At 44.7% G+C, this 23,000-nt stretch overlaps 1 protein-coding gene across 16 annotated transcripts; it reads left to right on the plus strand.

Moving 5' to 3' along the window:
- The first annotated feature begins 182 nt into the window (after positions 1–182).
- On the plus strand, positions 183–23,000 carry Rbp (RIMS binding protein). Of its 16 annotated transcripts, none has more exons than XM_018023732.2 (17): positions 186–1,715; positions 5,562–5,714; positions 6,547–6,869; positions 7,233–7,416; positions 7,571–8,008; positions 8,335–8,641; positions 8,718–9,304; positions 9,373–9,499; positions 10,311–10,519; positions 10,762–11,166; positions 11,252–11,756; positions 11,926–12,126; positions 12,269–12,477; positions 12,719–12,946; positions 13,020–13,278; positions 14,871–15,118; positions 16,880–23,000. In XM_018023732.2, the coding sequence occupies exons 1-17, from the start codon at positions 1,680–1,682 to the stop codon at positions 17,417–17,419; spliced, it is 4,959 nt and encodes a 1,652-aa protein (XP_017879221.1). In that variant the 5' UTR covers positions 186–1,679; the 3' UTR covers positions 17,420–23,000. The 16 variants fall into 16 exon arrangements, with proteins under 16 accessions (XP_017879238.1, XP_017879221.1, XP_017879223.1 ...); XM_018023734.2 differs by having other exon boundaries at positions 8,718–9,295; XM_018023747.2 differs by having other exon boundaries at positions 7,868–8,008.

The following is a 23,000-nucleotide window of genomic DNA, read 5'->3' on the forward strand; positions in this document are numbered from 1 at the left end:
CGTCAGAGCCTACAACTTCTGTATAAAAAATTTTCGCTAGCGTCAATAATTAATTGGATATTTCCTTCTATACTTTTTAGCACGTAGCTATTTATTATTAGCATTGTTCTTCGGATGTCTGATTTCTTTTTAATTATAGGAAATGCATTTTTCTAAAATACATAAACTTTTGGGATTGACTGTATAGTCAATACATTCTTAATCTTTAACGAGTAAAGTTGGAAGAGAATTGCATAGGACCTTTTTTGCGCCCGACAACTACAGTTATAACTTTTGTTGGGGGTATTTTTGTTAAATTTCATCAAAGAGGAAACTGTATAATAGAGTGACGAAGCTTTTGTACAGGGATATTTGGAAAATGCCTTTAGATTTATAAATTCATTAATCAAGTGTTTAAATACAATTGAAGTATGAAATTGAAGTCGTTTTATAGATGCCTAATTGATTTTTTATGTCGACCAAAGCGTACAAACTGATTCGTTGAATTATAAAGATACGGATATCGAGCTCTGTCGTATTATACTGCAATTGACAGCTTTACAAATTGTATCGATGTACACAGAGAGAAGAAGGTAGAATGGAATCAACAGGAGCAGAACAGACAGTACAAGGTGGACAGAGAATAAGTTAATTGATATAATTACACGTAGAAAAATTACAAATATTTTGTCATGCAGTATACAGATACATTGCTAATAGAAAATCAGTTCAACAAGACCATTGGAATCTGATCGGCACTTGCACGCTTCATTTTTCATGTACGTAGCGACTCTGTTCATGAACTCTGATGAATACGACGGCAAGTGAAAGCGAAAGACTCATTTTTATTCTTGTTTCATTACGCTCGAGTAATTTGTTTAACGCGAATAAAGTATCGGGCGGGCACGTGGGTCGAACGGCTAGGCGTAACGAGCGAGTGGTAAGAGTCAACGTTTGGGGAGACATGGAAGAATTAGAAGTTCGTCCGATCGAAACTAAATCGCGGCGATCGATTTTCGAGTGAAATTAATGAATGAGAAGGATGCGGCCCGGGTGCGAATCAACAAACGAACAAAAGCCGATGCACGCTGGCTTACACCCACGCGATGAACACAGAGAAAATGAGGAGACACTCGACGTTCCCGATCGCATGGAACGCAGTCAAAGTTCAGGACGTATGGGGGTGTAGAAGGAAGAGCGGGCAAAAGGGAGGGTGTTAGTCACTAGAGAGAACAGGTATCTGCCGTAGGCGTCGTACGTTCATTGATAAGCGTATAACGCCCCGTGCCTTAGACTCGTGACGTCATACAATCGCACGAACGCTTGCGCTCCTGTCAGGGCCGTGCCTACACCCCGGTTCTTGCCCCCGCATTTTTTTTCCCTTCGATCCCCGACTACGTGAGTCAGTCGCGACTCCTACGGTCGCGGGTGATAAATGACAATTCGACGATTAAATATAGACATGCGACGTTTCTCCTCCCGTGAATCGAGTCGCATTACGTAATTCGATACGGGGTCGCTGTAGGCTGCGAACGCGAACACGAACAGGGGATGGAACGCGCGACGAACGAGGGATGGAACGAAACTTATTTGTCAATGATAACGCAAAAGTCGTGTACAGCGGTATTCATCGAGCGGATGCAGTGGGAATTCTTCCACCGTTCTGAAAGTGTTACGAGCACTCGCGTCGGATCGGAACCATGAGAGCGCAAGAAGGACGGAGAGTGAGATTCTCGGTAATTAAGGGCTTGCGAAATTCTCGTAGACCCACGGAAACCCCCGGTATCCCGAAATACTTTTATCTTATTCCCGGATCAAGTTCGTTCCGTTGAAAAATAGAATTAAACGAAACAGATAGAACGGTGGCACGTTCTAGATAGAATGGTAGACACGTAGGTACGGTGAGTAAGTGGACGGACAGAGGGATGGAGTCCCGACCCGTGGAGGGGTTCGGTCCGAAGGGGAAGAAACGATAAAGACGGGTGAGATGGAAAAAAGATAGAGGAAGACGGCCGAAGGAGTGAAAGAAGACGGGAAGATCGGTGGATCGTCTCGCGCGTATTGATTGGTCTTTTGTGAAAGCTACACCCCCATGTAGTCACGAGGCGAACCATTCCACCATACCCTCCGACCTCCGGCGTATATCGCGCGGTCTTCGCTCGACCCTTCCGCGACATGCCGTGTTCCGTGATTCCCGGTTCGTACCACGTTTCTCCCTTGATCCCTCACCGGTAGACGATCGCCGACGTCGTGTCGATATTGGTAACGTGTATGAAAACGATTCGCGCTCCGACGGGGGTCGACTCGGGCAGCAGAGGGGAAGCGTATGTTAGGGTGCTATATCAGGGTAGCGATGACGTAAGCGATCGCGAACGATCCCTAGCCGCGAAGGGGTTCTATATCGGAATCGATCGTGGAGTGACCCATATCTGGCGGTGACGGGAGTCCCTACCCTTGGCTGCCTTTCCAGCGGTGGCACCCCTCGCTACCTTTCCTCTCCTCTCCCTTTCTCTCTTTTTCCCGGTCCTCCATCCCCTCCAGGCGAAACGTATCCCCGCCGAGGACCGTTCTCTACCCCCACTGGTTGTTCCACCCTTCGGCGGACGGGCGAACGTACACCTCCTCCCCCGATTTCCAGCAGCCCTGCCGCCTGCCTTCCACGGCCGAGCAGATCTTGGGGCTTGTACGGGATGATAGCCGAGTGAAAAAGCTCGCGACTCCCGTAAAGTTCGCTCATCAGCAGCAGCAGCCCTGGCCTACCACAATCCCTTCGACTCGGTTATCGTAAGTGTCCGTGCGCTATCCCTTGTGAAACGAACAGCGGAATCGGGAAAGAAACTCGGAAACGAGAGAGGGTGAGAGAGTGTGGCCGAGCGTATGAGAGAGATCGTGCGAGATCGGAACGACAGAGAGAAAGAAGACGAGTTTATTAGCTTTGATCGAGGAATGAAAGGGGAAAAAAAGGGATAAATAGAGCGAGCGGAAGGGTACGCGGACGCGTATGCGTGAAGGGAACAAAGAGGGTTACGACGACAAGTGTTCGTGTGCATCTGTAAAAGTGTCCAAGCGGAAGGTTTCCTCGAGGGCTACCGGAACCGGACACGATAGAGCACGGTACCGTTGTAAAGCTAGCCAAGTGCGGTAACAAAACCGATGAAACGGAGGAGAGTCCGATCATGGGAAAACGCGGTCCGTAACGAATGGGGAACAGTGTGTCAGTAACGGAACGGAGACGCGGTGGCACAGTTATCATCACGGCGATCGGTATCATCATAGTGAAATCTAAGGGTACCGCTGATCGCGTCGTCGCCGCTGATACTCGTGGTGACGGTCATAACCAATTCACAGTGATACACGGTGATCGCGCTACGTATCTTCGTGCAGTGATGTCCCGAGCACACCGGGTGTATATGTATACTACGTACCATCGGTAGTGAGATCAATAAGCAGTGCCGTGCCACTCGACCCGTGCGAACGAAAAGTCATTCGGAATCTCTCTTTACGTTTTTCCCTCCGAACCACTGCCAGCTTCGATCCCGTTCTTCTTCTACGAGAGAGCTCTCATTCGTTTCCTTTCTGAATTTTGTTTCGTGTCTCGAGATTCGAATCGATCCTTCCTTCAAAGGCCTTAATTTTTTTTTTTTAACGCATTTCTATGCACCGGCGTTCCTTCCTACACCGTTGGTTTCCTCGTCCGTGCACTTCGACCTTTTATTACTCCGTTCGTTCCAAGATCATTCGGTAGGTTCTATACTCTCTTTTTAACGCACAGCATTATTTTTCTCTCGGTCTCTTGAAAATGCACAGCAATACGTTTATTCTCGCATTCAGTATGCCTCGTATCTTACAGTAGATTGCGCCATTTAGTCAGACCGTTACGACACGCAATTTGACAATTCCAAATAGAAATTAATTCGCGTAATTAGATAAAAAAGTGAGCACGAAGAGACACGGTCTTCGACTCGTTGCAATATCTATGCACGGAATACTATAGCTGGTCCGACTCGTCTGACTATATCGTACGGTAATACCACTTGCGCCAAAATTCTTCGCTGGATTAAGATGTCTCCCCTGACCGTGACTGAATTACTCAAGTGCGATGGTTCAACCGGTGAAATCAAGCCGTCGTCCTCGTAAAACGAAGCGAACCCCTCAGTGAAAGTTGACTTTAAACACTTTAAGGGAAACGGTTCGAAAGGTGACGGAATTATCGAGCAGGAACGGAGCCACGCTTGGACACTTTTTTCCGCGACACTTGTCGTACGATCGAACGGGGTAAAAGTTGAATCAGTGAACGAGACAAGCCGTGTGGGATTCGATTGAACGTGTTGCCAGGTACGAACGATGCTAATGGATGATAGAATCGCCGCTGTTTTATATTCTCTCGCTAAATTATTTCTGCAACGATTTCGTTCTTGCTTCTGAGACCCGTTTGCCGCATAATATTCCCGTTCCTTTTCACGGTTAATACTTCGTCATCTTGTCAGCAAAATTTAAGCTCCGTAACATACTTCTCGGGCACAATGATGTAAGAAAGAAACCTATTAGATTACTTAAACGCGGTGGAATAAGACAAATTGTTGATCGCTCGAGCGTTTGAAGATTTCGCAAAATATTCACGACACGCGATCTCGTCTTGTCTCGCAAAAGAACGTCTACTTTGTCGAACAAAGTTCATCACGGGATGATCGCTTTCTAAGAATCGGGACGTCGTAACCGCTGGGAATACGATTAATTGCGTACGACCGCAATTTCTTCCCTCCCAAGGGTATACCCGGTGAAAATGACTGGCGAAGAGTCAGTGAGTTTTCGGAAGGAACGTTTGTTTGCCAATGCCTAACACATCTGCTGTAAGAATCTCGATGCTCGCGTTTAAACACGGTAGTCGACTTTTAATCGCTTTCAATTCAGCCAGAACGTACTCGGAGAACCTGTTGCCAGTAATCCCGTTGATCGAACCTCTCCCATTTAGAAACACCGTCGCTGCGGTTGATTTTCGTTTATCAATCGCGCTTTAAACCTGTCCGGGTTTCACGCGCACACCGTCCACGTGTCATCGCCACGGAATTGGTTGCGACGTGCGTTATCGCGGTTTGCATGTGGCATGTTGATTCTGGTTTTCGTTTAATCCTTTGTATGCCGGCCGATGTGTCATCGATTCATTTTCCGTCCGATGTACGGACCAAGGAATGTTTCAGAAGCTCTCTGTGTACCGTTTTAAAATGGACCGTGGATCTATACGAGCGGTGAAGTATATAGCTACGAGAGAGAAATAGAGTGTTTTCGGCTTTCGTCGTCGGCACGGTGTACAAAGGGTTGAACGCGAAAAGTATCTTTTTTCATGAACTATACGTGCTGCAGACTGTTTTGCAGTCGGTTCGCGCTAAGGTATCTGGAGGTGCCACGGGGGCACGATGAAAAAAGAGTTTCTTTTCGCACCCAGAGAATCGTACGCCTGATCGTGGGGATCGTCGTGTGCAGCCTGGCTGGCCCCGCAAAAGCCGCCAATTAATTAAGATAGCTCCTAGATACACGGTAGATCGATAGGGACTGGCCGTGATAAAGACGGGCGAGGGTTTCAGACTTCAGGGATGTTGCAGTGCTGTGGTGTTGGAGGTGGCGCTTCCACGGCACCTCAGGCTCCGCAGCTGCAGGATACCGGATCTGCTGTTGGGATTACCACCTCCACGAAAACCACCATCATGCAGGACCCGGTTCTTGAATCCATCCTCGAGGTGAGCATCAACGATTCTTCTCTAACCGTTTTTCGATTCTCAAAAGTATCCTTGCGTTCGTACTTTGTCTCATCGTGGATCCGAGATGAATTTCCAAAATTTTTTTCTCCAAATTTTCCGAATTCCTTTTTGATCGAACTTTATTCTCCTCGTTTGCTGCTCGATGGCAATAGCTGCTGATACAATCGGATTAAATTTATCGTACTCGCAATACCACAGAATTAGAATGATTACGTACGACAGGTAATGTGCACGTAATGATTACGTTATGTTCTGAGACGATTCGCGTGATCATTTTCGGCGTGGTGAGAAGCGTATCAACGAGACTATTCACTAGATATCGATGTCCTAAGCGAATTTTGACCGGGCCAAGATTCGCTTTAATTAAAAAGATAACTTACACAGCGTTTTAACAATTTCTGATCGAGCCTCTCGGTTTTTGTTCCCGCGGCTCGATCGTTTTTTACCATTAAGCATATAGTAGTCGAGAGCCAGAGAGTTTGTGTCGGGCACGTTCGATGCAAGTGTAAGTTCGATTGTACTTAGCTCGGAGGCATTCAGAATACAAAAGCCCCTTTCATTACTAATGTCGCGCGGATGATTCTCGTCATGGATCATACTCCCAACTAGGCGTCCCTTCAGGTTATTAACGGTGGTTATCTACCTTCAGCCGCGGGTATTAAACGGAGCTTGACGTTGTATCTCGGTCTCGTATAACTGCTGACGAATTCTTCCGATTATTTACTATGATTACACGTTCGTCAAATTCTTTACCCGTGGCTACAGTGAGTCGAAACGGACGGTCCGTAATCGCGGATTCATTTATTTGTAGCAAATGCGTGAAACGGAAGCTCGAAAAGCAGATCTGGAGCGGCAACATGCGGAAGCACAGAGTCAGCTACGCGAAAAGATAGCAGGACGGTATCAAGGCCCGGAATCGGTCGAGGCATTGCAATCGAAGATAAGAGAGCTCGAGAAGAAGACGGAATTACAGATGGTCAGGCACGAGGAATTGTCTTTGGAACTGACGAGTCTGAGGCGTGCGCGAAGTAGAGGGCCGATGCCGATGATCGGACACTCGACGGTCCCGACCACTTGGCCTCCGGCTGGTTCCGAGATCGACAGAATAATAGCGAAGATAGAACAAGATAATAGGTGCGTTTCTCTCTCGCGTCCTACTGACCTCTCGCGTAGACCAGATCTCGCAGATTCAGAATTTAAAGGACAATGGAGTTTCTATGGTTCATAAATCAGTTCCATACGAGATATATTCTACTGTACTCGGCGAGTACTATGAATAGTAGAGTATTCGCGTTACGAAAATCTCAACGATTATAACGAATGAATATTCCATGAAAGATATTTTGTACTCCGCGAGTGAGATAAAAATATTTCGAAACTGGAAAGTTTGTCATCTCTGCGAAGAGGCCTATTAATATTTCACTTCCGAGCGATCGATACCTCGTTGTTTTCCAACGTCCGTTAATCTTATCTGAGCTTTTTATTTTATCGGTACAGCGTTAACAGGATGGCACACGAATTGGATCATGCTCGGGGCGCCATTACAACGCAGCAACCCTCGGTAACGGTGACACAGGGTATTTTGCGATCTAGCTCAGAGAACCTCCCCAATCTCGGCCAGCATCAGCATCCACCTCATCCGCACGCTTTGAGCCTCGGAATGCCGACTCAACTGGGTCACGTATGTAAATAATCATTCATTTCTGTTCGATCTGCTCGTACGCACCCCTACCCAACCCTCACCAACCCCCGTTTCTCTCGGTACCCGTCCGTTCCCTACCGCGTCTCTCATTCCCCTTTGCAACGAATGCACCTCCATCGAGAATTTGAAACAGTATGCAGGTTCACCCATGCCCCTAACGCCAATGATGCCCGGCTGTCCGCCGTTGACACCGAACGGACCTCCGTATCACTACAGCGAACCGATTCCACCGGCTCCGTCACTCTCCACTAGTCAATCGCAACCGGTGTTCCAACAAAAGATGCAACAATACCAGCAACCGACTCATACCGAGCTGCAAAGCTCCCACTCCCAAACCGCTCTGCAAACACAGCAGAAGCAACAACAAACGCACACCCATTACACGAGCAATCAATACCAGGAGAGTTATCCACATACGCAAACTTATCAGCAGCCGCTCCAGCAGCAACAACAGCCGCAACAACATCCGGCCTCTACAACGTACCTGACGTCATCCAGTCAAAGCGTAATGCCTCATTATACGCAACCCACGCAGACCGCCCAAAGTTATCAATTGAATGGAAGTCAGCAGGTACGAAACCCTTCCGGCGGCAAGTCGGATCTGACCATTTAACGCTAAACCTATGGCAGCTCGATGAAACTCTGACAGACTGGGTCAGATGATCGGTTTAAGATTCTTCTGTCTCACTGTTAAAGCCACAGACGTATGCTATCAAAATCTGAATAACTACTCAAGTAGGTACAAAACGATTTACTGCGAAAGTGCAATTTCTGTAGTCTGAATTACACTCAAATATGAAAACTGTGCGAATCTATCGACGGGTTTAGTGTTAAACGTCGTTCGAACCACCCCGAACATATTGAAACAAAGATGAATCGGGAATTCGCTGTTCGCAGGCAACGACATATCCAAGTTTGTCCATTACGTCGCACCCGAACGGAACGTATAGCACAGGGGCGAGTAGCTTTGGTACTCAATTGTCGCATCACAACTACTCCGTTCCTCAGACGAGCATGCCGCAGACCACGTTATCCTCGTTGCCACCCTATTCGACGAGCTCCTATCATTCAACCCTGGGCGTTCTGACCAGTGTACCGCAAACCGTTCTTCCCTTCTCGAGCGTACAGAGCAGTTTCGCCCCTAGCGGATCGACCTACTCCACCGTCGGGACCAATGCTTTTGGCACATCGGGTGTCAGCTCAGGTACGAATCTTATCCTCTCCCGCGACGACGACGCATACGACGGCGTGTTCTATCGTGTTTCTTCAATTTTTGCCAGGAACCACGTCAACGGGCTTGTTACAAGCGATAAACGATCCCCTCCAAGCGATGCAGCAGCTATCCGCGCAGTCCCAGGCTAATCAGCTTCAGCAGCAGGCGATCATCCAGCAGATTCAACAGAGTTTACGCGCCAGCTCGCCGACGGTTCCCTCGACGACGAGTCACCACTTTCTCAGCCCGAGACAGATGCCGAAGATACCCAGCAGTATACTGTCCAATCCCCTGGATCGACTGACCAACGACAATATCGTCTCCGAGGGTCAAGTCGACATGCTCGACATACCCGGCAAAGGCAGATGTTACGTTTATATCGCTCGTTTCACTTACGAGCCGTTTCAGCATTCGCCTAACGAGAATCCGGAGGCAGAGTTACCCGTACAAGGTGGCGATTATCTTCTCGTTTGGGGACAACCGGACGAAGACGGTTTTCTCGACGCGGAAACGCTCGACGGTAGACGCGGCCTCGTCCCGGCGAATTTCGTTCAAAAATTAATCGGCGACGACCTGTTAGAGTTTCATCAAGCTGTCCTAGGACTCAGGGACGTCGACGACTCCGCATCGACCAACATTCCCCAAGTGAGCAATGTAAGCTAGCTTTGTTCCCGATGCCTCGATCACGAAGTATTACTAATTTATCCTCGGTTCTCGTACAGTGTTATTTACAAGATATCGACTTGGAGTTAGCTGCGTTGGAAGAAGGGAACCGGAATCGTCAAGCCGAATTATCCGCGTACGCGGAGTTGGATAATATCGCGGAGGAAGATGAACAGGAACCACCAGGTTAGTATGTTTTCGTATTCCATTGAGCATGCGAATAGAAACAATACGTGTGTAAATAAATCGCTTCAACGAATGTTTGTGTATAATTGTTGTAATCGAATTTAGATCGATCTAGTTCGATGTTTTACCTCTAGTAATAATTATAGACCTGTCTCTGACTTAAATAGCGATTTGTACGTCCAAGTAATATTGCATATTTCCCTGTTCCAACGTAATTACATACTTTACACAGCTCGTTCGTACAATGTTTCTTCTGAACATTACCCAGCGCGAATATACAAGGTACATACATACATACATACTTGCACTACACACCGTGTACTAATTATGCTTTTTTTCCCGATAGAAAGGCGATTTGGCTGCTTGTAGAATAATCGCTTTTATTAATGGGTCGACGGAAAGTTCGATTTTTATAGAAATTTTAACGGGCTGACGTTCAAATTTTAGAGCACTACATTTATTATAATATACCGATATACTCAGACCTGCCCCGATCTATCCACAAAAGATCGGAACTCTCCGAACCCAGTCGGATAATCTACGATTTTAGGGGTGTACTCAAAAAATTCGAGTCAGGAATTTGTTTCGGATTCCAACGATCTGAGTCACCCCTAGTTTTTCAACGATAGAACAATTGCATGTTATCCGATCGAACGGCGGCTCTGCCTGACAGCAGAGATCTGTGATACAGTCTAAACGGGAATCATTGCACTGTGTTGAGTATTTTGGATGACCTTAAGATGGCTTAGAGAATTAGATAGCTAAAGACTTTTAGCTACAGTTTAGGCTTGTCTTGTCTTTTTTTCTGAAGAAGTCTACCTGTTTTCGGACCTAGTTCCGGCGCCGCAGCATCTCACGCTCGAGCGGCAGCTGAACAAGAGCGTTCTGATCGGCTGGACGGCACCGGAGAACACGCATCAGTTAGAGTCGTACCACGTGTACGTCGACGGAGTGCTGAAGGTGACGGTGAAGGCGACCGAGAGGACCAGAGCGTTGGTCGAGGGAGTCGATTCCACCAGGGTTCGTAGCGACACGTTTCTGTCTAATCGATTAACACCCTTTATCAACTTTCTAGCTGTAGACTCTCTTCTATCGATCGGTATCTTTCCTTAGATTAAACTTTCCTTAGCATGCAACGTGTCATGAGATAAGCCAGTTTGCTCTGTACAAAATGTCTCGTGCAATTTCGCGAGATCTTTTGTACACGTGCAAATCAGCATTTGTCTATGCGGTCACTTGATTTCGTTTGATCGACGATGTAGCCGCACAGAATAAGCGTACGTTCGGTGACGCACTCAAGGAGAACGTCTCGAGACGCTGCTTGCACGATGGTGATCGGGAAGGACGTCGCCTTGGGCCCGACAGCCGTCAAGGCGTCTAACGTGACCGCGACCAGCGCTGACATATCTTGGATGCCGAGTAACAGCAACCATCAGCACGTGGTTTGCGTGAACAACGTCGAAGTTAGAACGGTGAAGCCTGGTGTTTACAGGCACACGATCACAGGACTAGCGCCCTCGACGATCTACCGAGTGACCGTCAAAGCGAAGAATCTGAGGGCGACGCACTTCGAAGACCAGAACACTCAAGCGGCGAACAATTTAGCCTGTCACGTTCACTTTAAGACGCTACCCAAAGGACTACCCGATCCTCCGGTCGATATCCAGGTTAACGATTCTTCTAATTCGTCTCTTCGGGCGATCGTTCGATTAAAATGTAATCGATAATAATCGTACGATTGTCATTGTTAAGGTGGAGGCTGGACCGCAGGACGGCACTTTGCTAGTGACCTGGCAGCCTGTTGCCCTAAACGGTTCGGCCGTCACCGGTTACGCGGTGTACGCTGACGGGAAAAAGGTCACCGACGTAGACAGTCCAACCGGTGACCACGCGCTCGTTGATATACACAAGCTGATGAGCCTGAACCCGAAGCAGATCACGGTCAGAACCAAGAGCAGGGAGAGTCAGTCGATCGACAGCTGCGCCACTGCCATTCCCTGTAACGTTCTCCGCGGTGGTACCGCGGTGCATCTGCAGCACGGACCCTCGCACATGCAGGACCCAGGACAGCAACCTACCGGCGCTATAGGTCAACAGATAGGAGTCGCGGGTCAGAGATATCCGACGGCTCCCGTGGCATCTCACATGAGGAGGCACGCTACCACGAGGGTCGACGCTCACGGACAAGTGATCATCGAGACCGACGAGAATCTGTCCGACAAAGAGATTTATCCCGGCCAGACCATGTCCCAGATGGGTAAGAGTCCATTTCGTAGATCAAACCGATTTTTTTTTCAGTATTTTCTGTTCGAGACATTTTAGCTGTCACGGCGATCAAACTGTACCTCCTTCGATCCTTCTTCGTCCGACCGAAACGGTCGATTGAATGTGGTGAAATTTTGCACGTGATCGCTACTGTCGCTTAGGAGTTCCAGAGATCATCAAGGATTCGGCTAGCGAGCATTACAGCGAGGAGGACGACCCGACGCGCAGGGGTAGGATGCCGGTACATCATGGACAGCATCGGTACGGGCCGCAGATGGGACAGCAGGGTCTACCCGGGACGCACCGGCCAGTGAGGATGGTTGGGCCCACGGGCAGACCGCAGGATCCTTATTACGATCAAGGTTCGTCGCGACTTCAAAGCCATTCACGCTAGATTCACGGACATTTTTTATTTACCTAAGCGTCGATTTTATGCGCTCCGTAAAACTAGTGTCGAGACACTGTACGTGGACGTTCGTTTGCACAAACGTTATTTTCAAATAGGAGGCCAACGGGGCAGACCCGCTGGTTATCGCGGTGGACGGACGATGCAAGCTCAAGGCGGTGCTGGTCATCCGTCGAGCAGTGCCCAACAAATGAACAAGAGAATACGCTGGTTCGTTGCACTGTTCGATTACGATCCGAAAAGAATGTCACCTAACCCGGATGCCTGTGAGGAAGAGCTACCCTTCTCCGAAGGCGACGCCATCAAGGTCTGTTTCAATAGAATTTTTAATTACCAGACTCTGGATTTTTATTTAGCGAAGATATCCACGTAAGAAAGTGCATCTGTTCTATAGAATACCTAAATATACATAAATTCCGCATCGTGAAATTACAAAAATCTGTATAAACGGATCACGTTCTACGAAATATGATAATATTTGCATAAAACTCCGCAGTCTATCAGATCGCGTTTCAAGAAAGCTTGGCTCATGTTTATTGATTCGATAGGTGTACGGCGAGAAAGACGCGGATGGATTTTACTGGGGAGAGTGTCACGGCAGACGGGGATACATTCCTTATAATATGGTCGAGGAGATCAAAGATCCTAATCAACCTGGACAAGGCCAATCGGGAAGGAGAGGCAGATGGGGCGATATTTATAGCAACATGCCCGTCAGGAAAATGATTGCGCTCTACGACTACGACCCTCACACACTGTCTCCGAACGTTGATTCTGTAAGACGTTTAATCGACCGACCTCTTACCGGAGGAGCTGAAATATTCACGAGACTACGATTTGATTTCGCAGAGCGCGGAGTTGGCGTTCCAGACCGGGAACGAAATCTACGTCTACGGTGATTTGGACGAGGACGGGTTCTATATGGGCGAATTAAACGGAGTGCGCGGCTTAGTTCCGAGTAATTTTCTCACCGAAGCGCCGGATCAACCGCAGCAAGGACAGCCTCCGGGAAGTAGGAGGCCGCCTGGTCAGAGCCAAGGACCCGGGGTCAGAGGACCGCCGCCACCGCCGCGAGAACCGCCTCCACCTGGTCACCGTCGAGGCAAAGGTAAATGAAACTGACCGCAGTATCTTTTGTTCGTTACAATAAACAGCTCCTCAAGCCAAGTACGTGACGTAGCCGAACCTTTTCCGATATTCCTCGAACATCGTGAAGCGATGAGAAGTTGAATTTCGAAAAATGACAGAGTAAACACGAACGCAGCGGATAACCGAACGCAGTGCTAAACAGGATCGAGAACGATCTCTATGAAGATTTAATACGAAACTGGCTCGAGGGGTTCAAGTAGATTCACACTGGCGCCACGAGTTAAACTGCTCGAACTTGAAAACTGCGGTTGCGAAACAAAATCACTTTTTAAAACCGGAAGAAATGATACGAAGAAGAATTAAGAAAATGCTGGAACATACGGACGTCAGTGTGAATAAAAAAAAAAGTACAAACGGCAAGCAACACAAGACACGAAACTAGATGTGCCAGACGACAGGCAGAAGGGCCACACAAGCTTACGATCGAGCGATCTTGCTGAGGGCCCGATCGCTGTTATTCGAAGCAGATCGTTTTTTTTAGGGGGCTCTCTCTACATTGCAAAATTACAGAGAGAATTGCGTAACAGAGTAAAACAGCGTATCGATAAGGCATTTCGAGTAAGTCACACGGTGCGCTTCAGGAAATATTAATTTTTAAGTAGCATTTTTTTAATAGCAAAGTTCTAGGAACTCGCAATTGCAATATATATTTTTTTCAAGTCCTCGTATAACGAAATGAATGTGTCCACGCAAAATATGTGAGAGCTATATTTGCAAACTTTTCTAGGAACACGTCTCTATTTGCCATATGCAAAACGATTTTTCTATATCTCTACCTTCTATCTATATCTATATCTCTATATTCTATCTATATATTTCTATACATATATATAATATACAATAAAACACTAAGCTGCTTTCAGTGTTTTCTATTAAGTATGATATACATACATGATATCTATGTATGTATCTACCATCTACGTATGTATTATATATATATTCGTACCTTTACTTTCCGAGTACTTTTCGGCTCTGTTACTTTTTTACGTGCCTATCTTTTTCCTCTAATATATATATACATATATATATACGTGTTACATTTTACGCTATGATATACATATACATATATACATATGCATGTGTGTAAAAGGATCTATATGTATATATATGTATGTATATAATTATACTGCGTGTACATTCTATATAAACGACATAATCTGTTTCTGTGTGCCTGAACTGGTCGATGGTCGTCGTGTCACATGATTGTCGTTCGTGTCGTGTTGTCATGCTGGCCATTTAGACGTTAAAGAGATTTTCTAACGATTCGTTTTCCGTTGATGAATCGCGATGTACAGACTTCGTGTCGCGAAACGTAAAGTCGCGAGAGTTGTTTAATTGAACGCGCGAGTCCAGGTCTTCCCGAGTAATTGACACCTTTGCCTCTTCACACGAATCAGCAAACGGCTAATAGAAATTAAAGAGTAGCAGGCATAGCTGCGATAGAGTGATATTACTCGGTGGACACCCGGCGGTGCGCCTGAATGTTCGATTTAAAAAGAGATAAATGCGCCATGAATGACAACACGGTCTTGTTCTCTTCTCTGTTGCTAGATGCCTGCATTGTGCCTGTGTCTGTCCCTGTCTGTCACTTAGACTCTAGACAACAACAACAACAACAACCATCACTAATGAACAACCAACAACATCAACTCCAACATCAACAAAACAATCCACCGCATCTAGCGTACCAACAAGCGAATCACCACAGCTACACGACTGTAACCACGTCCAACCAACATGGGCCCACGCCCATGGGTGCCCATCAGCAAGGGCCCGTGCCACCCCACCTTCAACAGCAGGTGAGTCCTATTGCTCTCTATCAATGACTTTTTCACTTCCGCTTATCGACGTGCTTATTAATTTTCTACCGCCCGATCGTCTCTTCACCGTCGTACCTTCAGTTTGCCACGTCTCTTCATATTTTCCTACATTCCATTTTATAGTATAGTAGAAAATACCTTCAGAATGATAATCGAGTCGATGATTCAGGTACGTTTCTTTCATGGTTCTATGCAAACTAGTGATGTTGAACTTTTGCCGAGGCAAATGTTCAATAGAAAATCACACAGTATTTGTTTCAACACTGTGTGCGCTCGCGCGAGCCGCTTCTTCGCATCATTACATTTTATATTGTCGCTTTGAAACGATTGACGAACGATTCCGACATCAATGATACAGACAGAGAAATTCTACAGTACACTTGAAAACTATGGCTATTTTGCATCAATTCGCACTTACCAAATTATAGTACTTCGACTCGTGTAACTCTGATCTGAGAAAAGAAGTGTAATTATCGATACGAGAACAGGCATAAAATTCTAATGCATTTGAAGTCGACGGTCGCATCGACGAAGCGATAGTATGCAAATAGTTTGTTATCAAACGCTTTTAATTAATGTGTCGTACGAGCATGATAATTAGTCCAATGCGTAAATTGCACGAACACGCAGTAAATTAAGCTTCTCCAATAATCAACGACTCTATAAACTACTTTCTAGGTTTCAATTCTCTCTATCTCTCTGTCTCTCTTTCATTTCCTCCGCTTTCGTTACTCTTCCGCCTCGGATACATTCTTATTTGCCGTAAAAACTGACACATCGATCGACAGTAGGTTACTGAATTAATTGGACAGGTGTTCAAGTTTTGTTGCGCCTTGTCGTTAGTAACGTGTGTACACTTTAGAATACGTACGTTCACATACCGTCGCCCCCTTCCACCTCATTTAGGTGATTATACATATCGTTGAAAGAACGCATAGATCGATTTACGCAGAGACCACAACGGAATGCGATACCGGCAAAGAGGCTGACCCTTTCTTTTCCGCCGTTCGGAAAAGATATCCCTGAGGCCCTCCGAGACAAGGGCTCCCATTTTTGCACGCAGTAAGCTGTACTTGTCCCCGACAACTTCGTCCTCCGATTCCCCGTTATTTCGGCGCAGCAGGGAACGACATCGCTCTGCGTAAATCGACTTTTGATCTCTCACAGAACATCATAGGTCTGCGGCATACATAGTAGGAAAGAACCGAGTTATCATTAAGAATCGTGCGAGACGATAGATGCGTTAATGTTCAATTACATATAGAATCGAGAATCAGCGGATACCGCATGACGAACAAGGAATCCGTTCGTTTAGAACAGGGATTCCTAACGGGGCCGATGGCCGAACACGCATCGGCAATTATGTAATCGAGATCACATTGATCGCAATGGGATTATGTGCAATCAGCTACTAAGCAGAAATCGTGACGTCAACAGAAAATGCGACATTTACATTTTATTCGTATTACGTATCATGTTGTACGCTGTACGTTATTGAGAAAGATGTAAGCTGTGACGGAGACCTGTTATGAAAATTCATTCTTTCGAGAGATTTGGGAATCCCTGGTCTAGAATAGACATCCGTTCAAAGTTTTGCGATCCAGAAGCCTTTGACCTAAACGTCGAATCTCGCAGATCGCTAGATAATGTTCGAACCGACCAGATCGAGAGAACGAAAAGAATCGCACGAGCTCCGAGGGAGATCTGTGTTCCATTAATTGGTGACGCTTTAATTTTTAGGGGAAGGGGAGGGGAGGCGCGGTCAATCGTTGTAGTAATGTGCCGGGAGGTATGCAGGGCCCTGGACAGCATATGCAACAGCAGCAGGATTACCAGCAACAGAATCAACCGTATCAACAGCAACAGCCAGGTCAGCCGAATCAAGGCTATCAACAACAGGGTCAAGCATATCAACAGCAAGGTCCAGGGTTCGGGCCACAGGGCCAACAGTTCCAACAGCCGCAGAGCCAGCAACAGCAGCCGCAGCAACAACAGAATCAACCGTATTCGCAACAGAACCAGGGCCCTTCGATGCAAGGCAGTCAGAGCGCGAGCAAACCGATGAGGGGGATACCGACGGTGTTGCCTACGCCTCAGGCGAAGACTCAACCGCCACAGGGACAGCAACAATCGCAACAGCAACAACAGCAGCAGCAACCGCAAAGTACGGGGCCGAATCTGATGCAAAAGTTCACGGAGATGGCCGGCGCGAGCGCCGGCGGCGATATTCTGTCGAAAGGGAAGGAGTTAATCTTCATGAAATTCGGTCTGGGCAAGTGAGCTATCACCCTGGCCGTGTCGCCAGTTCCGCTTCTTCTCCGTACACGTCCTATCGCGTTCTCATGGATCCATGATGAAAGACCGCGGATCGCGTGATCAGATCGATAGGCCGATCGATTTGAATACGAGAGGGAGAAGGAACGAGTGGGACCGTGAAGAATAAGCGAGACGAACGTACGAACGCGTCTCGTCATCAGATCAGGTCTTCGCCAACGAGAGGTGTTATCCGAAGGAACATGAGAGATGTGTGCTGCCACTGCTGCTGCTGCTGCTGTTGCTGTTGCCACAGACAGTGATTCATTTTTCGCAAACCATTGCTGAAGGAGTTTTGCTCGCCCGTCAGTGCCATCTCCCGTATAATAGTCAAGGAAGAGAAGAGAATAATAATTATAATAATAGGGAATGCTCGCGAGCGTTTTTCTATAACGACCCTAACGAAAACTGTTCGAGGTGATAGTCGAACTCGACGCGAAATCGCTTACGATCGTCTCTTTGAGGTACGACGTTACCCTGAAGAATAACGAGAAGAATCTTCTGATTCCTCATTATATCCTTGTTCTGATCTTCTTTATTTTTTCGTACGATCCATTAGTTTGAACTTTTAGATCCTGGAATGAAAATCCACATGATCGAACGAATTATTAAAACGAATCGTCGACAAAGATATCGTCCACGATCGAATAGACGTCGATAGATATTGATTAGATTGATAATGATCACGTACACGAAGATCGAGATAAACATAATCCGTTGGAAACAAAGAGAAAGTAAAAATTATTGCTCGATTGTTTGTTTTCGAAGTTTAAATCGTAAAAATCTCGCTTATCATCCTACATTCTTAGAGGTGTCATACTTTCCATAGGAAACACGAGATTAGCTAAGAATAGATTCTGATTCTTGTTCTTTGCACCGTCTATCAATTTAATTCGTCCCATTTTCTGTTCCCCTCGGTCAGTTCTTTCGTTTCGTTAACACATGATTTCTCACCGAGTCATTTTAGCGACAAAAGTAAACGAACAATAGCCAGGTAGATAAACGCGATCGTTCGTAAAAGACTAAACGGGGAAAGTAGCACCTTGTCGTGCTCGAGCACGACTGCACGAGTAAAAAAATATTTTACAAGACAGAAGCCAAACGATAACGAAGAAAATTTACGCGCTAATGTAATCGTAACGGAGGATTTATAATAGGATGAATCGTGGAACAACTTGAACTATTCCATAAATTATATAAATATATAAATATATAAATAAAAAGCAACCAAGTAAATAAATGAATTAATAAATATCGCTCCTAGGGAAGGGGGCGTGAATTCGACCGATAAGAAGAACGCGTTATCGGGAATGTATGTGGAAAATCACAGCATACGTATAATATTATACGGTAATAAAATATAAATATATACATATGCATATACAGATGTGGGCGGGTTCTTCTACACACGCGTATACGCGTACGACGTGTATAATACAGGTACCCACGCGCATGCAGATATATACACATAATAATAATAATAATAATAATAATAATAATAATAATAATAATAATAATAATAATAATATTAATAATAATAATATTATATTTAACTATTGCAAAGTGTTGTTACATCGCTACTTGTATCGTATTTTGTACAAAGTATCCTTACCTTCAATTGTTCTTTTTCTTTCGCCGTGATATAAATATATAAATATGAAAAAAATATATATATAAATACTATAAATATGCATGTGCACGTGTATACATGTGAGCGTATGCACGCGTATGTGTATATACGCGTATATGGAGAGGATATCCTTAGAGAGACGAAGGAAGTGTGACAAATTCAAAAGTCATTTTGCCAGTATCACACTTTGGGAATCATAAACCAAACTTGGCGTAATTGTTATTAAATATCGCGTGTACCTATATCTGTTTTGGAACCGACAGTTGCCTCTCGCCCGTTCGTGTTAATCGAGTGTCGACAGATAAGGAAATTAAAATTAACGAAGCGTAATTAGCATTATGGGGTGTCAAACGCACGGTCCGATCAATCGTTACGAGACGATTATTTACCTTCTCGTTATCGTTAGAATTGTATCGAATCGCCTGGTCTCTATGACGTGAGTCGAGCTTTAATACAGGATATCTCACCCGATTTTCTCGATATCGTAGCTGAAAGCGAAGGTTTGAGTTTAACGAGCCAAATTTCAGGCACGTGTTTCTTTTAGCTGATTCAGGTGTAACCCTCCAAAGTTAATTGCTATCAATATAATGTTTCAAACGATACCAGTCGAGCATCCTTTCAAAAAACGTTTCGTTACGAGTAACAAAAGCGAGAAAATCAAGACGTCAGAATCGAGTGAGGCACCGTACGTATATTATTGCCTTTCTTCTCTCTTATTTAGAATCTAGCCTAGAGAATATAAATAAACGATCTAGACAAAGGAGAACAGAATTTATCTTTTAAGGAATGGTGTATGGTTTTCTATATGATTAATTTTGGACCATGAGTTTGAGCTACCCTTGGTAGCGCTATAAAATTTATAACTAGCGATGTAATCGGTTTCGAGGGCTTTGCTTTTGCGATATCGGCCACCGTGAATCGCGTCCAACGAGCAAGAATTACGGAAACTGTGTATACTATGAATACATATGTAACTAAAGGACCAAAGTTTCTTAAGCGACCAATTCGGCTATTCAGAGGTAGAATTCGTTTCTTGTTTCTTTACGACAGACACGTTTCCTTTTCGCCTTATTCGCAACACTTGAAATAGAAGACGAACGAACGACTATATATTTTTTATTAACGTTTACAACTTGGATGTTTCGAAATCGTAGGCGTTTGTGATCGATAGGCGCGAGAATATGTGCGACGTGTAAGTACGACACGTAATACTTGTTCGACGCGCTCGATTCGCGATGCACGAAATTGCAAAATCAATCTCGGTTGATCTCGTGCGGCTCGTATTCGCGCGAACGTCGAGAACCAAAAGTTTTGCCTGAATCAAAAAATTTGCTCGAACGGATAAATACGCTTTCGACACTGTTCTTTGAGGCGTTACTTGATCCATTGGAAATGAAACCGTGTAGCAATCGTCTGAATATGATTTAATAGCTTGTACTCGCGAAGTAGCTGTACCAAACTCATGGATGAAGCGATTCTTCTATTCCGAAGGTATGGACAATTGAATTATATAATTTGCAGCTTTAGCATAAAGTAAAACAAATGCCTCTGTTCCAATGAAAATTCCGATGTTCGTGGGTTTGGGATAGAAGCGGTAGATACTATTAGACTTTATCGCGGTTGTTTAGGTTTCTCGAAAAATCGAATAATTCAGTGTAAAGGGATTCTAACTAACTTATAAGCCTGTCGATTCTAATCTAGCTCCAATGGATCGAGTGGGAGACGAGCTCCTTTTCCTTGATCTTCGTCCGATAGAACCCCTAACGCGCGATCTCGGATTAAAATGCGCGGATCGATGTCAGAATTCCTACGAATCTTTGCTGTGAACATATCTAATGTGAAACGTTGATTCAGGCGATTAAAGGAAAAAAGAAAAAAAAAGAAAAAAGACTGACGTGACATTTAAGATCTTACAGGTACTTTAACACGTTCGCTACCAGCGTCGGGATCGATCGGCGGAAGCTTAACAATTTTTAATTCTCGAGACTTGGTCGATCCGTTCAGAGGTTCAAACCAAAAAAGGTTAATTGATAATAAAACGTTGCGACGTTCGCGGAAATAAATTCGAAGAATTATTACTGTCAACGAGAATAAGAGGAAACGACTAGTAGCCTGTACAATAAAACTTCGTTCGAATGGTAGTGAATGTGTTAACTATATATTACTTAGCAAATCTGTAATGTTCATCTTCCATCTCTTTAATATTTTCTTTCCCGTACCTTCTATTTCATCGTTAAGTTTTATAGAGATTAACAGAAAAAGCGTCATATAGCGGATCTAGTTGAAAAGATAAACGCGAGAAACGTATGCGAGGAGGAATCTGGAATCAGTGTAAAATGTAGCTGCATCGAATATGTACGAAAACAAAATACTGGAAGCGTTACGAGGAGACTTCATCTATTATCGTTAGGTGTTAGGCATCATAAAAGAACTCAAGTAGTCTTAATAAAATGGCAAACAAAAAGAAAAGGGGAGAATAACGCGAGGGAAGAGACGACCCGTTTCAAGCGTCCTACGTATCGAAATCTATGTTCTGTCTTTTTTCTCTTTGTGACCAAATCTTAGGAGATAATAATTTTAACAACAACAGGAACAATAAGATCACGCAATGCAACGCTCGAAACATGATTATTAAAGGGTAACGAATAAAACTGTATTCGTTAGTCGATACTTTTTGTTTAAAAAATACGGAATGTATAAAAGTAAGAAAACGAGTGCAGACTGAACCGTAAATAACTCTACAAAATTAAATAAAATTGAAAACTAAAGCAAAGTATAATGAAGAAATTAAGTGGGGGGAGGAGTTAATAAAAAAACTCTTATTGTTAGAATACCTCGAAGTCGTTTCGTTCGTCGTCGACACTCATTTTACGTAGTAATCTCACTTGTACATTGTCATTGTTATAAATTTAGTCGTTGAATGGATTCATATAAAAAAAAAATCTTTTGATACCGCGACAGCTGACACAACATGAATCGCAAATGTAAGCCGAGCCGAGGATAACGCATATGTGTAATGTCCGAAAATAAATAAGAAAAACGATCGAGGATCGACGTCGGCTCGATCCTCTTTCGGTGAAAAAGACCGTCTAGAAGTGGGCGCACGAAATTCGTTTGATTCGATCGAAAGGAAATGAATTGATTACGAAAATAAAGTACATAATATCGGTGTTAGGTCTCTCTCATACTAAAAACTCTCTTTCACAAAAGTGTTTTCCACATCCTGAGATGAAAAAAAAAAAATAGATGTACACATGCGTTATATTTCGATCTAGATAACGGTTAGGTGAATGACACACGATATCCCAGACAGCTATTAGCGACCAGTAAATTAAACCTTCTTACGGAGGATCGAAGTTTCGTTCAGAATTGTAGCACTTTGTTCCGCGAAAACACTTTATGGAAAGACGAAAGAAAGAGGAAGAATGCGGATGCGTGTGTACGTATGTATGCTGATCGCGTATATTCGGTAGGGTGGAATAAAAGTACTTACATGGACAAGAGCGTGAGAGGAGAAGTCAATCGCAGAACGGAAAGTAGAAGATCCGAGGTGCATACTTCGATATGGTGTTATTAGCTAGACGCCAATTACTGTCATTCTTTCTCTTGGATCGATACCCTAAGATTGTATAAACAGAGCGTAGCGAAGAAAATGAAATGAAATCAATTATATACACTCATACGACTTTTAATATAACAAATTATCGTATCGATTAAGCATGTCGAATCGTCAGCTACGTTTGTCATTCAGTAATCTTGCGCTTTGTTTTTTCTATGAATCGATACGTAAAGATCTATTCCTTGTTAGCCCAATTGAAATGTCAGGAAAAAAAACTGATGCAAAAGAGAAAAATAAACAAAAAACCCAATGTTATTATAAATGATCAATTAATAAAAGACGAATCTTGTTTGTTGTTA

Source organism: Ceratina calcarata, unplaced genomic scaffold (genome assembly GCF_001652005.2).
Source record: "Ceratina calcarata isolate Rehan_Ccalc_2016 unplaced genomic scaffold, ASM165200v1 scaffold310.2, whole genome shotgun sequence".
In the NCBI taxonomy this organism is placed as follows: domain Eukaryota; kingdom Metazoa; phylum Arthropoda; class Insecta; order Hymenoptera; family Apidae; genus Ceratina; species Ceratina calcarata.

What these genes read in the sequence shown, in the direction of transcription:
- Rbp (XM_018023732.2), top strand. Translation starts at nt 1,680, where the DNA reads ATGAGAGCGCAAGAAGGACGGAGAGTGAGATTCTCG. An exon ending in ATCCTCCGGTCGATATCCAG is followed by an intron (nt 11,167 to 11,251) that starts GTTAACGATTCT and finishes GTCATTGTTAAG; the next exon opens with GTGGAGGCTGGACCGCAGGA. An exon ending in TGTCTCCGAACGTTGATTCT is followed by an intron (nt 12,947 to 13,019) that starts GTAAGACGTTTA and finishes TTGATTTCGCAG; the next exon opens with AGCGCGGAGTTGGCGTTCCA.